The 16,936-nt window shown below is 42.2% G+C and overlaps 1 protein-coding gene across 3 annotated transcripts in view; it reads right to left on the bottom strand.

Annotated features, from left to right (window-relative positions):
• Positions 1–3,058: 3,058 nt before the first annotated feature.
• gpc2 (glypican 2) overlaps positions 3,059–16,936 on the bottom strand; it is a 16,798-nt gene continuing 2,920 nt past the window's right edge. For 2 of the 3 annotated variants that reach the window (XM_060901274.1, XM_060901276.1), the window contains exons 2-11: positions 13,858–14,016; positions 13,221–13,355; positions 11,677–11,852; positions 11,001–11,081; positions 10,285–10,450; positions 9,240–9,370; positions 8,944–9,117; positions 5,699–5,835; positions 4,492–4,661; positions 3,059–4,406 (exon numbers count right to left, since the gene is read on the bottom strand). In XM_060901274.1, coding sequence (XP_060757257.1) covers positions 4,177–4,406; positions 4,492–4,661; positions 5,699–5,835; positions 8,944–9,117; positions 9,240–9,370; positions 10,285–10,450; positions 11,001–11,081; positions 11,677–11,852; positions 13,221–13,355; positions 13,858–14,016 — 1,559 coding nt within the window. In that variant the 3' untranslated portion in view covers positions 3,059–4,176. Of the gene's footprint in view, positions 4,407–4,487; positions 4,662–5,698; positions 5,836–8,943; positions 9,118–9,239; positions 9,371–10,284; positions 10,451–11,000; positions 11,082–11,676; positions 11,853–13,220; positions 13,356–13,857; positions 14,017–16,936 lie in introns of all 3 variants that reach the window. The other variant, XM_060901275.1, reaches the window with a different exon arrangement.

The raw sequence follows: 16,936 nt of genomic DNA, 5'->3' as shown, positions 1-16,936 counted from the left end.
TATCCCATTTTTGTTTTTGACATAATACCGTCACAAAGGGTACTTTCAGTTTCCAGAAATTGGTATGAAAACCAGATCTTAATATCACCATCGCTACTCCTCATTCATCAAGTTACAGAGCTAATATTACCTTAAACAGGCAATTCAACCGGCTGGTACATGTCCATAACTCCTAATCTCAAAGGTAAATTTGAAAAACATCCATGGAATTCTGTTGAATGTGATCCAATTCAAAATAATTAACATAAAAATGTTTTGAGCCAGGGCAGCACTGTGGTGTAGTGGTTAGCACGGTCTCCTCACAGCAAGAAGGTTCTGGGTTCGAGCCCAATGGCTGACGGGGGCCTTTCTGTGTGGAGTTTGCATGTTCTCCCCATGTCCGCGTAGGTTTCCTCCGGGTGCTCCGGTTTCCCCCACAGTCCAAAGGCATGCAGGTTAGGTTAATTGGTGGCTCTAAAAATTGACCGTAGGTGTGAATGTGAGTTGTTTGTCTCGATGTGTCAACCCTGTGATGACCTGGTGACTTGTCCAGGGTGTACCCTGCCTCTCGCCCATAGTCAGCTGGGATAGGCTCCAGCTTGCCCGCGACCCTGGACAGGATAAGTGGTTACAGATAATGGATGACTGGATGTTTTGAGCTGTCACATAAATGGGTGATGAACAGATGTAAGTGCAGGAAGAGTTTATTTCAAGCAAACTAGCAAACAATGCCAAAACATGAGGCAAAGAGCATACATAAGGACAGGCAAAGATGTGGTTTAAACAGGATATCCAAGGCAAGGCAAAATGTGGTCAGGAAAACAGAAAGCAAAGTTGAAACAAGAGTCACAAAACAGTAATCAAGGCTTGGTAATGTCAGTTAGAAGGAAAAGATTGTATACATCGCAAAGTCTGTGTGTGAAGAGAGTCCATTATATGTGCGAGCTGTGATTGCACTCTGATCAGGAACAAATGCATGGCAATTGGTCCAAATGAGTTTGAGCATGATGCTGCATACGAGGTGCAGGCTGAGGCACGCTGCTGCGAGCTCCAAGCCCAAATGCACACGGATGTGACACATGTCTGTTAAAGGCAAAATGCTGTGTATTAAGAAGCTACCAGTCCTTCACCTTCTTGGCTGAAACCTGGTTTCATGAAGCTGCTACAAATAAACCCATCCCCTTTGAACCACTGCCAAATATGTCCAACTGCCAATCATGAGCACTATCCAGTACTCCTGGCCAAAGACAATGCCAATGTGTAGGCTGACCCTGGCATTATCCCTGTGCAGGTGCAAGAGTAGGCATCCTTGCCCAAAAACTAAAATCAAATGACTGCCTTCAGAACTGCTGAACATGGAAAGCCAGACAAGCTGATCATCAGCAAAGTACTTCCTCATATGTAGTGGACTCCTATACTATCCTGCCAGGCACTGAGAATGAAGTAATCCAACTGCTGCATATCCATGCTGACCATATTGCATACCTTTGATCCTGTCCACTGGCTTGGTCTTGACATGGAATTATGGAACGTCTGGAAACAATATCCTGTCTGCCAGTGCACTTTGTACCAGAAATCACCACCATTCATCAAGGTGCCCTTCAGGTGAGGAGAAATGGACACTGACAGGCTTCTGCTCTGTTGAGCTCAGGGGTAAATATACAACTTGATCATCATTGATATGCCAACTGCCAGCCAAAGGAAAACAATGTTTGGCAAAATCACCTGGAAATTAGTGGTGCTGTTCATTCTCAAAGATGATTCTCTCAATTTTAGGCACTACTTTCATCATCAGCTTCAGTCCTATCACGCTAAAAATTATGATGCCAAAACTGGATCTGAGGTTATGTAACAATTTCAACAGGTGCAATACAAACTCAGAGTTGGCATTTACCTCATGTCACTGGTGAATGAAATCAAGTGGCTGGGGTGGTACACTTCTAACATGGCGCTTACCCTTGGTTACTGCCCGATGCCCCCTGTTCCAAAATCTAACCCCAAAAGAGGTATTTCCATGTCCATTGGATCATAGTAGTATCCAAAAGCCTAGGCAGAGCATCTCATGCACCTCCAGAAAGATGCCCTGTGTGCATGGCGAGACCACAAAATGAAAGAAGTGTCACCTAGAGCTGACTGAAGCACGTTAATTCAGACACAAACATTGAGACAGGACTGTCGAATGCATTGGTTCAAAGTCACCCATGCATGTTTGATTTTGTTGGGATCGACCACACTCATCCAACCAATCAGTAACCTCATGTCCTGTGGATGGGGCCATTTTTTTCCATTTTTGTTTGGTTAGTTTTGGGAATTTTATCATCACTGTATCTATATTCTCTTCCTATCTCCAGTGCAAACCTCAGGAATCAAATATGTCTTAGCTGATGAACAGTAGGACATGGTATACATGTTGATTTTTCCCCCCTAACCTGTTTCCCCCCTGTTTTTTCCTCCAACCTAAGAATTTTGGGTGATGACATTTTGAAAGCAACTGGATCAATAAAATTAGTGGGGAAGACATGAAAAGTGTGAAGGGTGAAGATGAAAAACAGATCTGTTTAAACTTACACCAATGGCTAAAACGACAAATCAGTTCGTCACCTTTGAAATCTGTCTGTTTTCATTTGTGTTTTGTTTCCAACAATAATTTTAAAGCTAACACCATTTGGGTACAGTGGGATGTTCAAAATGCATACGAGGGTAAGTCAAAAAGTTCTCAGACAGATGTTATGATTTCAAAAGGAATTCAAAAGAATTCAAAAAAGCAATACAAAGAAGGAATTCTCCAATGGAAACATCACTTGCAGAAGACTTAGGAGGATATGTAGAGAAATAGCTTTATTATTTTCATAAATGAAGATTTTTTTTCATTCGTCTTCAAACTTTTTGACTTACCGGTACCCTCATACATGGGTGTGATGGTCAGTTGTCCACAAGTTTTTGGCCACTAGATACCGTATATTGGGTATTGATCTGCATGTTATGATATTTCAGACAGACTTTACCTGAAATAAGAGTCTAGTTTGTGTTTCAAATGAAGGACAATTGGATTAGAAGTAGAGAACAAGGTATAGTTTATTACAAGTGTCCATACAAAATTCCATGATAAAAAAAAGTCAAGATTGGTTTGTTCTTTCAAAAATGTGTATAAATGTGTGCAGCTCTGATCCTGAACACTGCTGAGAGACATTTGAACTTTACACCATTTTAATAAATAAATAAATAAATAAATAAATAAATAAACGTACATACATAAATAATAAACACGGTCTGCACCCACCTCAGGGATCAAACTATTTCAATTGTAATCCTAAACCTTACTCTAAAATGGAGTCCTACCACGTGGGCATGCAGAACAAAACATTCAGCTTGAACATTCAGTGAGGCTGACTGGAAGGATGTGAACTGTGACTTCCACTTTCTCAACAGTCTTTGTTCCAGAAGTATCCTTCACATTCATAACCTCCAAAGACATTCCAGAAAATTTTTACATCAATGTTTAAAGCATCAAACCAAACCAGCTAGCTATCAGATTGACCACCACCTCATATAAACATTTTCTTGAACAAAAAAATGATGCATGATTACTTAATTTATCGCATTGCAAAAGATGTTATGAAATTAGACCTCGTGAATTCGGGCTCACAGATTTTAAATATTTTGTGTCAGTCGTATTTTATGTTCTTTTCAACATGTTGTTTTAGCCTGACGAATTTGATAGCTAACTTCGCTAGAGCCGAACGAGTCACACTGTAGTGCCGCAATCATGGAGCAGTGTTTCCTCTCGGAAACTTCTGGAACCGAGACCGGTGAAACAGTAGCAACAGGTCACTGTTTACCGTCAACTCGATGGTAACAGTAACGTTTGTGATTGATTGGTGAATGTCACTTTTGGATTGGTTCACCAAAACTTTAAGTTACATCAGTATCAAATGCACTTTATTCATATTGAGTGTGAACATTTATCAATGCATTCGCTGACATTCACTACAAAGCACACATACACACACACACATATAAATGTACACGAAGTGAACGTGAGATTATCAGCTACACCATCCTTTAGTCTCTTTCTGTCTCTCTCTCTCATTGTTTTTCTCCCTTTCTGTCCAACTTTCAGTCTGTCTCTTCATCTGCCTGTCTTTCAATCTGCCTTGTGGAAATGACAGATTAATTTTCATGTAAAACTACAGTAATTTATTTTCTCCACTGGAGGATGAGAAAGAACAACAGAGAGAGGCAGAGAGAGAAAAAGGAAAGAGGTGATACTCTCTGGACGGCTGATTTGACCGAACCATGAACTCTACTCCTGTCTCGAGGGCGGGGTTTGTAAGGATGGGCAGGGCTTCGTGGCGAATTGGGCCAATCATTCCTGTAGAGCTCCTCCCCATCAACTAATCCAGATCCACTACCATCCTCATCATCACCTAGACACACACAGACAGGTTAGGGACAGAGTGAACGATAGAAACAACAAGAGACCGTTTTGCAACCTCAATTAGACATACTAACTGTGTACTGTATCTGTGTCCACTCCTTGATATGCGAGTGTGAGACGGTGTATTGCCACTCGAAGCTCCATGAGGATCTGACGGGTTCTGATGTCCAGAGAACTGTCAACATCCACTTCTGGATTGTTCAGCTGATTCACCAACCCATCAGCTGTGACACTCATCAGATACCTATACACACATACACACATTTTTTTTCAATAACAGCATGTTCCGAAGTGCTTCCTTCCTCTTATCCAAGAGTGATTTGCCAATGCTAATAATCATTATTTATTTTCGCCATTTATAGTTCTATTTCATTTTGAGGGACGTCCGTGAAACAAGCTGTTTCTTGTAAATTACTTACTTTGTCACAGCTATAAACTGTTGGTCCTTCGCTGGCCTCTCTTTATTCTCTCAGTCGGAGTTAACAAGACAAAATAACGCAGCTTGATGTTACATGGAAATGATAGCAGGTTTGAGTGGGTGTATTTTGAAAAATGGGGCATGGGTGTGTCTTTGAATTGTGACGGCGACTTGAAGAAATCCCCGTCTAAACGGCGTGTTGCTCCTTGTTCGACGGCTCTGGTGGTGCTAAAGGGACAGCTCCGCTTCAGCACCAGTGTTTTGGGCCACAAGAAGCAGCGTGGCCATGGGGCAGAGCCAGCCAATTATTTTCGATCGGATTTTTTTCACTCTTTCTTTATTCATTTCTCAATTCATATTCGTACGACCAAGACAAACACCACATCCGAAAAGAAAAGAAAAAACAAAAACGCATACACTTGACACAACATGCAACTGAAACAGGGGGGCACGACACGCTTCACACTCTTATTAATCTGATCTCATAACACCCGAGAACTCGACCCATCCTTCATCTTGTACACAGTCCATTTAGACCAGAGTTTTGTATGGGTCCCTGCTTTAGTCCTGACAGAATGAGTCAGTTTTTCCATTTCCTCGACGATGTCCCACCAATTTTCTGACAGGATTTTTCAATCAATATTTATAAATGTTCATAAATATTCAATATTCATTAAAAGCGGACATCTTTGACTGCAATAAAAAAGTGCTTTTGAGGACCGTGTGCTACTCAGATATACTTGAAAGGTAAGCCTTTGAGTTTCTATACAATAAGTATTCAAAGACACACCTACCAATGTGAAGTTTGCAGACAGCTTCTCCTGAGTGATTTACTCAGATAGATAGTACACACACATACACACCTTCCACGTGTGTATCCATTCCAACAGCGCTCCTCATTGGTCACATCAGCAGCCATTTTGTCTTCATTGCAGAGAGAATGGGGGAGCATGACCCAGAACTCCCTCATTGGCCTCAGACTCTGCTGGAGATCCAACATCTGAACACAGGAATGCATATTGTATATTAATACATTCACACCTGAACCCAGAACATGAATAAGTTAACACCATAATACAGTACATTCATAAATATTTAAAAACCTGAATCCAGAACATTCACGTCTGAACACAGTATATACATTTAACATAACAGCACATGAACTCTGTATATGTATGTGTGTGTGTGCATTCACACAACCACTGTGCAAAAGTTCAATCGTACAACGAGAATATTTACAGATGTCAAACTCTTTTACTTTTGAAGACCTGTGTGATTTTCTGTTAAATACATTCCCCATCATTATTGTTAATTATTGCTATTGTTCATAAATCATGCAATGGTCTTCAACAGTAAAAACAGTATGAAATCTGTAAATATTGTATTTGTGCTGTAAATAAGTACTGCATGGATGTTTGTTTGAAAATGGAATTCATGTGTTGTATATTTCCCCATCATTACTGTTTACCATGTAATATTTAAATAATATCGGCTGGCTTTTTTTCATAGTCTATCAGATGTCTTCCATTCAGCTAGCATGATATTGAATGAGTCGAAGATGAGTATCTGAATGGAATATATCTGATAAACCACGAAAAAAGCCAGCCAATATTATTATTATACATATACACTCTTCATATCAGCATTCTCAAAGACCAACACGAGCTTCCCTGCTAATTGGTGTTGTTAGCGCGGCAGTCCAGTTACCTTCTAGCCGGTGTAGCATTCAGTAGTAGCGTAAGCGAAGGCCAATACAAACTTACCCGCGACTTGGTGCTGTTCGCGCGGCAGTCCAGTTACCTTCTAGCTGGTATAGTGTTAGCGAAGGCCAATGCTAGTGCAGGACAATGCTAGCACAATCAAGCCGAATGTTATGATTATTTTCCTGTAATTCCCTGTGCAGACACCTGTCCTCCCATTCTCACAGGTGGTGAGAATGGGAGGACAGGTGTCTGCTGAGCTCACAATCAGCACAGGATCCCCACAGGGCTGCTGCCTTAGCCCCAAACTCTTCACCCTGTACACCCATGACTGTGTCTCCACCCAAGATAACACCTTCATCATCAAATATGCTGATGACACCACCATCCTGGGGCTTATCCAGGGGGAAGACAAGTCTGGGTACAGGATCCTGGTAAACAACATTCTTGTCTACAGAGAGGAGAACGACCTCATCCTCAACACAGACAAGACCAAAGAAATAATACTGGACTTCAGGAAGAATCCTCCCCCTCTACAACCTCTCATCCTCAAAGGGACTGAGGTGGAGAGGGCTGACAGCTACAGATTCCTGGGACTGCAGGTTACATCTGACCTGAGCTGGACTCAACACCGCAGCCACAGTGAAAAAAGCCCAGCAAAGGCTTTATTTCATCAGGCTGCTCAGGAAAGCTGGTCTGAACCATCGCCCTCTCACCCTGGCCTACAGAGGACTGATAGAGAGCCTCCTCACCGCAGGCATCACCGTCTGGTATGGTAACACCACACAGGCAGAGAGGAAGGCTCTGCAAAGAGTCATAAAGACTGCGGAGAGGATCATAGGGACAAAACTTCCTTCCATGGACTCTATGTGTGTGCAGCGTTGTCGGAACAGAGCAGAGGGAATCATCAGAGACTCACTCCACCCAGCTCACTCTCTACTCAGACACAAACACTGCACGTACAACCTGAGACAGCAGATCGGACAGCATCACCACTCATAGAACACGGTTCTTCAACAGCTTCTTCCCTGCTACAGTCAGACTGATGGCAAAACAAAATTATTGAATAAGCGTAACAATAACCATTACTACCTCACTTTGCTTGTCATATGCAATATGTGATGTACTATTATCTGTGAAAAAGGATTATGTGTCATATACCCTTTGATAAATGTGCAATATTTTAACCGTGCAATATCCCCACATAACTTTCATTCCCCTCCCAAAATGTGCAATATTTCCATATAACTTTCCCCTCTTTTGATAATCCAGGAACAGCACTCAGGACTAGCCTTTTATTTTATTAATGTTATTTAACATTTGCCCTCTCCTTCTGTTTAATACTTGTATTTAAAATTTTGAGCATATAACCCCCCCCCCAACGTATTGTATAGCGTTTCAATATTTTTATTATAGTGTTTTTATTTTCTAATCTGTTGACTGAGCGAGCCCTGCACAAAAATTCCAATGTGTCTGAACTGTTGGTTTATGCACAAATGGCAAATAAAAAAACCTTGACCTTGTAATTTACTGAGTTGCTTTTAAAATCAGCATCGGCAACTACACGCTACAGAGCCACCTGTTCTCTCAAAATCTTCCGCTTTTAATGAAGCAAACTTCACGGACATGTTTTTTACAAACTGTCACAGTCACTTGCTAGCGTGGAAGTTTTACATCTCCAACGTGTCTCTTTTCCAGTTTTTCGATGTCCGTTGGTTTGTTTTTCTCTTGTAAATATGCGTGAAGAATATATAATGAAGTTTTGGTAGCCTTCCGGGTGTTCAGCACGTCTTTAGTTTCAGTTTTAAGTTTATTTATTTAGTGCTTAAACCTAGCACTGGATTAGCCTCGTCGTCTCTCTTTGCCGGCCGACAAAGAAATGATTGTGCGCATGCGCAGCAGAAAAGTTTTGTCACTGGATCTTGGCATGAGCGCCGATGTGTGATGCCATGTTGTCTTGACAATGTGCAATATTATAACGATATTGCACGCTCATTCTCCATTGGGGAGAGTGGCGTAATACATGGAGGATAAGCGATATGATAATATTGTATGTCATCAGTAAACTCACTAGAAGGGAATAGAATATGTTTTTATTCCACGGAAAAATGTATAATAATTAACAATAAGTCCTGAATGGCCATTTGATTGAAAACAAAACGGTGGTTTCTGACTTTTGCACAGTACTGTAATTCGCAAAGTAATACCTGAACTGAATTAGCACACTACAATCTGAACACATTAATATTTAAACCTGAATAATTATGACATGATGACACCTGAACAAAGGCGTTTACAAATGAAAATCTGGACACATAAACACAAAGGAACGCCTCAGCACAATTTGAATAATGAGAAACAGCTGAATACAGAAACACAAGAACCTCAACTCTAACTCTTTGTCCTACCAGTCGGTCCATATTGGTTCCTGCAGCAGTTGTTGGCTTTTCCTCTGGACTGAATGTCCTGAATGTCTTCCTGCTCTCTCGATCTCTGTCAGTCTTACGCTCTCTCTCTCGTTCTCTCGGTGAGCGCTTGGTTCTACTGGGGGCTGGACGAGGATTCCCACAACCCTGAAACACCTGCACTCACACACACACACACACACACACACACACACACACACACACACACACACTCACATACAATGTACATACTGTGATGACTGACAAGAGTGTGTGCGTATGTGTGTTGTGTGTTTTACCTTGGTCGAGATGCTGATGCTGTTCTCCTGCATGTGCATGATGGCTTCAGAGATTTTCACAGCAACAGAATCAGCAGCCAGCTCCACATTAAACGGTCCATTGAGTCTCTCAGCCAGAGAGAGGAGAGAGTCTGGCACAGACGAGTGCATCATTTAACCATTATTACAAAGGAAAGAATAAAGCTTCCCAGAAAAAAGTCCTGTCGCTATTATTAGTTCTGTGTGCTTACAATTATCCTGCACCTAAACCATGGCCCTCTACCCACCTTTAGCCATGCATTAGGTACAATAGTCCTTAAGCAAAAACACAGCCCCTAAGACTCATCTCACACATTTAAATTTCTGGTGAACATGATGAAGTTTGTGACAAAGATCGAGATACAACTGGGAAAAAAAAAGTCAAAGTTCCTCCCATGCCAGGACCTGGTCTTTCCAGGCAGTCTCCTATCCAAGCCTTCAAGGCACATTGGGCAGCACCAAATCTCCATTTCTATAGCCCTCAGCCTATTGCCTAGCTAGGGTTACAATGAGGGACCAGTCCTCTTTAGAGTTTGACTCCCTACTTGTATCCGTATTGCCAGATGGCAGCAGGTACCATTTTTATGATGGTATCTTTGGTATGACCCGACCATGAGTAGAACTCGTGACCTCCCAGTCAAGAGGCGGATACACTCACCACAAAGCTAGCTTGCAGTTACAACTGAAAAAGGCCATGATAATTAAATGTTTGTAGTGCACAACATGATCCTACCAGCACCATGTTTCATCATGGAGATGGATATCCCAAGGCCCAAAAGGAAAATATTTTAACTCATCAGACCAGAGAATATTTTTCCACGTTTGCTGAGTCTCCAAACTCGAAATGTGATTTATTATTGTCAATTACTTGTTATTTAATTATTTATCCAACCTATGCTTGTCCTTGTATGTTACTCCTCTGGAGTAGCTCCTAACATCGTCATGGCTCAAATATATTCACATCCCTTCAAAAAGTTTCCTTAACCATCAGCCACTTAGCAAAGCACTGACCCTTATTGTAGCTCACCAATGAAGCGGTTCCACTCTGAGTTAAGCTCTGCAAGATTGGCCAGACAGCCCTTCATGATGTTGAGGCATAGTGGGTGGCAGGACCGGAGCGAAGGACTCCCACTACATAGAGGACAGTACAACTGGCGCATCAAAGCCTGACCACATTCTGCACTTACACTGAACTACAGACAAACAGAAGAGAGAAACAGGGAGATTGAGACAGGAAAAGTCACTCTCTGAAAATAAAACAAAACATCTGAACGTGTCACCCACCCTCACATCAACTGGCCACAGCGATTGATAACATACTTACATTACCTATATTATAAAACTAATGTATTTTGTGAGTGCAGAACATGTCGTAATGAATAGATGACATGAAGAGATGAAGAGTTACTGCGGAACTGGGGAAAAAAGGGGAGAACTCAGAGAACCTGGGTCAGAGTTCAAGAAAACGACTACTCTGCGGAAAACAACCAGACACCCCCCCCACTAAAGGGTCTGGTTGGGTCTGGATGGGTGAGATGATGGGAAAATTTGTGACAACTAGAAAGAGAGAGATTAAAATGTATAGGGAGTTAACTCGCAAGACATTGAAGCGTCAAGTCAGGTATTTCTCCCAAACTTATATTATATCAAGTCCATTTCTTGACAGCTGGCAGTGAGTATGATGGACTCAAGGTTACTCGTTCAGCTACTAAATGTGTGAATATTTAAACAGTCAACACTTACCTTAATGGCTTTGTTAACAATATCTCTGCCTGTAGAGAGGCCTTGCACCAAGGCCCTCGCAGCAATTAAAGCACGAGACAACTAAAAATAGAGACAGCAATGTGAGTACATAAATATTCACCCTTTGCTTGGAATAAATGCTTGGAATAAAACCTTTGGCTGCAGTCACTGTACAGCTGCAAGTCTTCTAGCATATATCTCTATTAAGTTTGCACATCTGGATCCAGACATTGTTTTACCCTTTTTTTTTCTCTGTCAGATCCGATCATTTAAATTCTAAGGTCTCCACAACATGATGCTACCAGCACTATGTTTCACTGTGGAGACAGTGATTTCAAAGAGTTCTTTTCCACATCTTTGCTGAGCGTCCGAACTCGAAATGTGTTTATCCTTGCTTTTGTCAATTATTCAATTATTTATCCAGCTTATGTTTGTTCTAATTCAGGCCGTAAATACTGACTGCAAACACAATTTATATAAATTGTACATATTCCACTCATTCAACCCCCTTTCAACAAATGTAACGTTAAGTCCATTTCCGTTGCAGGATGTAACACGACAAAATGTGGAACAGATCAAGGTAATGAAGACCGATGCAAGGCACTGTCATTAAATTCATTGAGAGCACTGTTCTATACGCACTCCCGACATGTTTGTGATGTGTGGTGCGTGTTACCTGTGTGCTGAGTTTGCGTTGCAGTTCTCCGAATGGCTGTAGATGTTGTGTGTGTTTGCTTACACACTCCAGATAATCCACACTGAAGTGATAGTGAGGGTTCAGAAGAGTGAACACCCGCTCCACCAATTCTGTCCAGAAATCTGACACAGCTTCTGATATATACACCCCACCATCTACACACACACACACACACACACACACACACACACACACACACACACACACACACAAAAACCTCACCATTACAGTGTCTACTTTCTGGATTTGCCTGATAGATCTTGACTGCTCTACACTGCTGTTCCTATGTCATCTCAGAGCTATCTGCGCTTATGATCAACCTTTTTCTTGCTGTCTACTGAATACTGTATGCTTTTTGCATACTTGCGTCGAACTGCTGTGTCTGTGACTCACTTTTCCGTTGAAGTGGATAAACTTACTGGATATGGTAGAGACTTGTATTTCCTCAGAGCATGCTCTGATTATAAAACTGTTCTAACCTCATCCCAGGATTCATATTAATAGTATGCTCATGCCAAACATTGTGGTTTTTTAAATCTATTCAGTATAGTAGTCCATCCATAAATTTGCAGCAATTCACGCTAATTATATTATTTGAAGCTGGTCAACCAAGGTTCATGTTAATGAGTCTCCAATATGTTCCAAATGTATTGCGTAAACACTCCTGTGAACAATTTTCTAAATAAATTTGCTCATATCGAGTTGATCTGTGTTTATTTCCACATTTTGCTTCCAACAGAGTATTGGTAAATAGTGTGGCAGCTGGCCTGAATGTGACTGAAGATTGGAAAACACTTTGTAATTCATACTTTACTTTTGTCTTATCATTAGAATTGCTTTGGTTTACGATAACTAATGTAATAATGCCCCCTTGTGGGATCCTGGGGAATTTCTGTAGAACTCAAAGACAGCTTGAAAAGCACCATTCTTGGATTTTTTTGAGTTTTTATAAGGTCTGTCCATCAACAAAATAGGAGGCAGTGTGTATGTGTATTTGTATGTATACATGTAAGGTATATTCACATGCGATATACCTACTGAGATAAAGATATTTACTCGGGAGAAATAAATGGAAACAGCGTGGTTCTGTTCTGCTGTGGTGCACACTGATATTTGCGGCCTCGGTTTGGATCCATTTGTCCCCTTAGAGGGAAGCATCATGGAAAATCAATACAAAGGTCTTCTGACTTATAACCTTCCTAAAATGGAATATTTGTATCCTGATGAGAGTGCTCTCTTCCAGGATGACTCCACCTCCCATCGAAAGGGTAACAGTGATCACCGAATGGTTTGATGAAAATGAAAATAATGTAAAATCATGTGCAATGGCCTTCAACGTCAGCAGATTTCAACCCAATTGAGCACCATGTCTTGTGGCTACAATCATCAAAACACCAAATGAAGGAATATCTTTGGGTGAACAGTGTTGATCCTTCCAGTCTCATCTCAGAGACTTGTAGAATCAATGACAAGGCAATATGAAGCTGTTCTGGCAAAATACAGTCATATCAGTCTACACATACCTGTATAGTATTGCCTCAGTTGTGTAAACAATTGCTGGAAGAGACGCGTGTTTTGTGTGTACATGCGTCCATACGTCTTCGTGAACATCTGATTCATTGACTTCTCTGATACACCGATCAGCTCATGGAAAAATTCTGACAGCACACACAGACAGGGAAAAAAGAAAAAGCACAGATTGATACAGTTTCTCCACAATTACACATCACAAACGCCCATGCTAATTAAGTGTGGCAGATGTCAATTAGCATCAGCACCAAGACTTGTTACCATTAGCATTAGCAGTGTCTTGGGATGCCATTCTACATTAATTTACATCTAGCCGTTTATCAGCATTGAAGTTCTGGTCATAGGACTCACACTGGCTAGACATGTTAGATTATTCTCAAACCACAAGTGACACAAGGGATCAAAAATATGGTCCGATGACGGTATGAGGAAGAAAACAATGTGGGGGTGATTGACAAGTATGGGCAGATGGGCTACAATTATTCGTCCATGCATGTACTAGTATACAGCATACCTACAGTAAGTGTATGTACAAGGTAAGTGTACCTAATAAGCAGGCCATCGACTACAGTAAAATAAGTCAGTAAACTAATTAAAAATAACTTTTATTGAATGTCTGCTCTTCCATACCATCAAAACGCCGGTGTGTGTGAGTGAAGCTTGTCAGCAGGAACTGACTGGTTTCCTCAACAGAAGACAGGAAGTCAGCTTCACTCTGCCGTACCAGCGTTTCTTCCATCACACTTGTACAGCACGTGTAATCACGAGGACAGAAGCGCAGGTGTTCACCTGCCAATTAGAGCAACATATATTACACCATGTCCAATCAGAGTAAAATATGCGACACACCAGCCAGTAGGAACATAAAACCAAATGATATTTCACACCAGCTAATATGAGCAAAATACATTATACACCAGCCAGGAAGAGTAAAATATATCAGACAATGGTCAATCAGAACAAATACAGAGTATCATGAAGCAGGCAATCAGAATAAAATATATCAACCTGAACAATAAAAGCAAAATATTGTCATAGAATTGTGAACGTTAATGGAGATAAGAACAATATGATTTAATTTACATTATGTAACTTGAATTTGAACTCGATGGTAACGTTCTGGCCATCACATTTGAAGAGGAACTACACCAAAAGGGAAATTCGGTGTTCAAAAGTATGCAGGTTTTCTAAACAAAGGCAACAAGTGACTACAGTTACTTGCTTTTGGCTGTCCGTCGAAAATTCGACAATGACGAGGTCCTCCTCTTCGTTGTCTTCTTTGCCTTCCCAGGTCTTGCTGTTGTTGCTGTTGGGGTTGTCGCTGTCTCTCATGTGCCCGCTCATGAGAGAGAAGCCCCATCCTGGACTGGCAGATCCTGGGACAATGACAACAGGTGAAGGGACCAGGCATGGGAGCAGAGGGAAGGAATTGCCCAAGGTGTCATCAGGCCCGTTTCTCCTCCCTCAACCCGGTTCGTTCTTCCTCGAAGTGGTGGACTCCCTGGAACACAATCCGCCTCCAATTCATGCGGTCCTCTGCGAGGATCTCAAGGTTGGCAGGAGGAACATTGCAGGACTGCAAGGACCGCTTCAAGAAGCCCTTCCAACGCTTCTTGGGTCTTCCATGGGAGCAGGTCCCTTCTGTGAGTTCTCTGTAGAGGACCATCCGGGACATTCGGTTGGGGGCCATTCGGATGACGTGTCCAGTCCATCGAAGGACACAACGGAGGATCGTGGACTCCACACTTGTGCAATTAGCCTTACTGAGGATCTGCGTGTGGGGGATCCTGCCCTCCCAAGTCACTCCGAGGATGCGTTGGAGGCAACGCGTCTGGAAGGACACAGCCAGCACAAGGATTTGTTGTTGACAGTGGTGATGAGGGTGCGCAGTCTTCATCCTCACCGCTTTGCTCCCCAACGGGGATCCAGGTGGCAAGCAAGATAGCAGGACAACCAGGGTCGACGGGGAGCTGCACCTCCAATGTTGGTTCCCAGGAGGATGGGGGTACGTGCCTGTGTTGGCCACAGGAATCGCCGGAGCGTTTGGACCGCCTGGCTTTCAGCCTGTATTCACCCTTCCACCAGTGATTCCAGGATTCCAGCGATTCCATTCCTTGCGGGCATCGAGGTTGCAGGATTTCAAATTTGGAAGGGTGACTACAGTGGTGTTAAACTTTCATGTAACTATCTAGTAACTAGTTACACCATAACCACTACTTCAGGTTGGATGACAGAATCACTGGACAAACTCATCGAGAATAGGACACGTGTACCTTCCCAGTTAAATGTTCAGCGTTACCTTTATTTTTATTATTATTTTATATTATTTTAGACTAACAATAAACACATTAACACGATTCAATAGCATGGAAATATAGCTGCAAACAGCAATTATGGGGGTCCAAACACTTTCTGGCGCCACTTCTTAGTGATGGAAAAAATCCAGAAGCCACTGAGACCATCAACACTTGCTCCCTTGATGAGGTACTAAATTTGGCGGCAAAACATCAAGCCGTTGCTGAGATATCGCCTCACTTCCCGTTTTCATTCGTCCTCCCAAGTTTGGTGTCAGTATGTAAAGATGTTGCTGAGAAATGGCCTCAGTTCCTGTTTGATGACTTTGCTGTTAAATTTGTTTCCACATTATGGACAAACTGTTGCACATATCAAAAATTTGAGAAACACGTTTTGTTTGGGTTGGTCTTACCACGCTGTTAGAGGTGAATTTAGGCTAACTTCCTGCTCCGTCACTCACGTACTAACTTTGGTATGACTCCATTACACTGTTGCTGAGACATGCCATCAGGAACCAATGACTACTATGTCTTTGTTCCAGCGCTGAAGTAAAGTGTCATTTTATTTTGGGTTCATCGGTTAGCTTAGGTTCCTGTTACTCAATTCAGCTGAATTGTTTACATCATGGGCGGCACGGTGGTGTAGTGGTTAGCACTGTCGCCTCACAGCAAGAAGGTCCTGGGTTTGAGACCAGCGGCCAGCGAGGGCGTTTCTGTGTGGAGTTTGCATGTTCTCCCCATGTCTGCGTGGGTTTCCTCCGGGTGCTCCCGTTTCCCCCACAGTCCAAAGGCATGCAGGTTAGGCTAATTGGTGGCTCTAAATTGACCGTAGGTGTGAATGGTTGTTTGTCTCTGTATCAGCCCTGCGATAACCTGGCGACTTGTCCAGGGTGTACCTCGCCTCTCGCCCACAGTCGGCTGGGATAGGCTCCAGCTTGCTTGCAACCCTGTAGAACAGGAAAAGTGGCTACAGATAACGGATGGATGTTTGTGTCACTTGTTTTTACATACAGTATGCACGATATAGCCAAATGTTTGTGGACACATGACAATCACACCTGTGCTTTTAGAACATCCCAGTACAGATTTAGCTCTACTTTACTGTTGTAATAACTGCCATTCTTCTGGGAAGGCTTTCCACTAGATTTTTGAATGCAGGCCACTCAAGCTCCTCCACTCCGACCTTGGCAGACCATGTCTTTCTGGAGCTCACTTTGCTCCATAACTGTAATGCTGGAAAAGATTTGGGTTCAGCTCCTAACTTCCTGACTTACTGAAAGGAAATTGTAATGCGACAGCGTCTACATGTATTCTGTACTATTGTGCGCATCCAACTTCTGACCATTAAAAAGACAGTTGTATACACTTTACAGGACGTACCTGAAGATACCGATTTCATGATAACGTAATTTGCA

The sequence above is a fragment of the Neoarius graeffei genome, chromosome 20, assembly GCF_027579695.1.
Source record: "Neoarius graeffei isolate fNeoGra1 chromosome 20, fNeoGra1.pri, whole genome shotgun sequence".
Classification (NCBI taxonomy): domain Eukaryota; kingdom Metazoa; phylum Chordata; class Actinopteri; order Siluriformes; family Ariidae; genus Neoarius; species Neoarius graeffei.
This window is presented reverse-complemented; position numbering and strand designations above follow the sequence as displayed.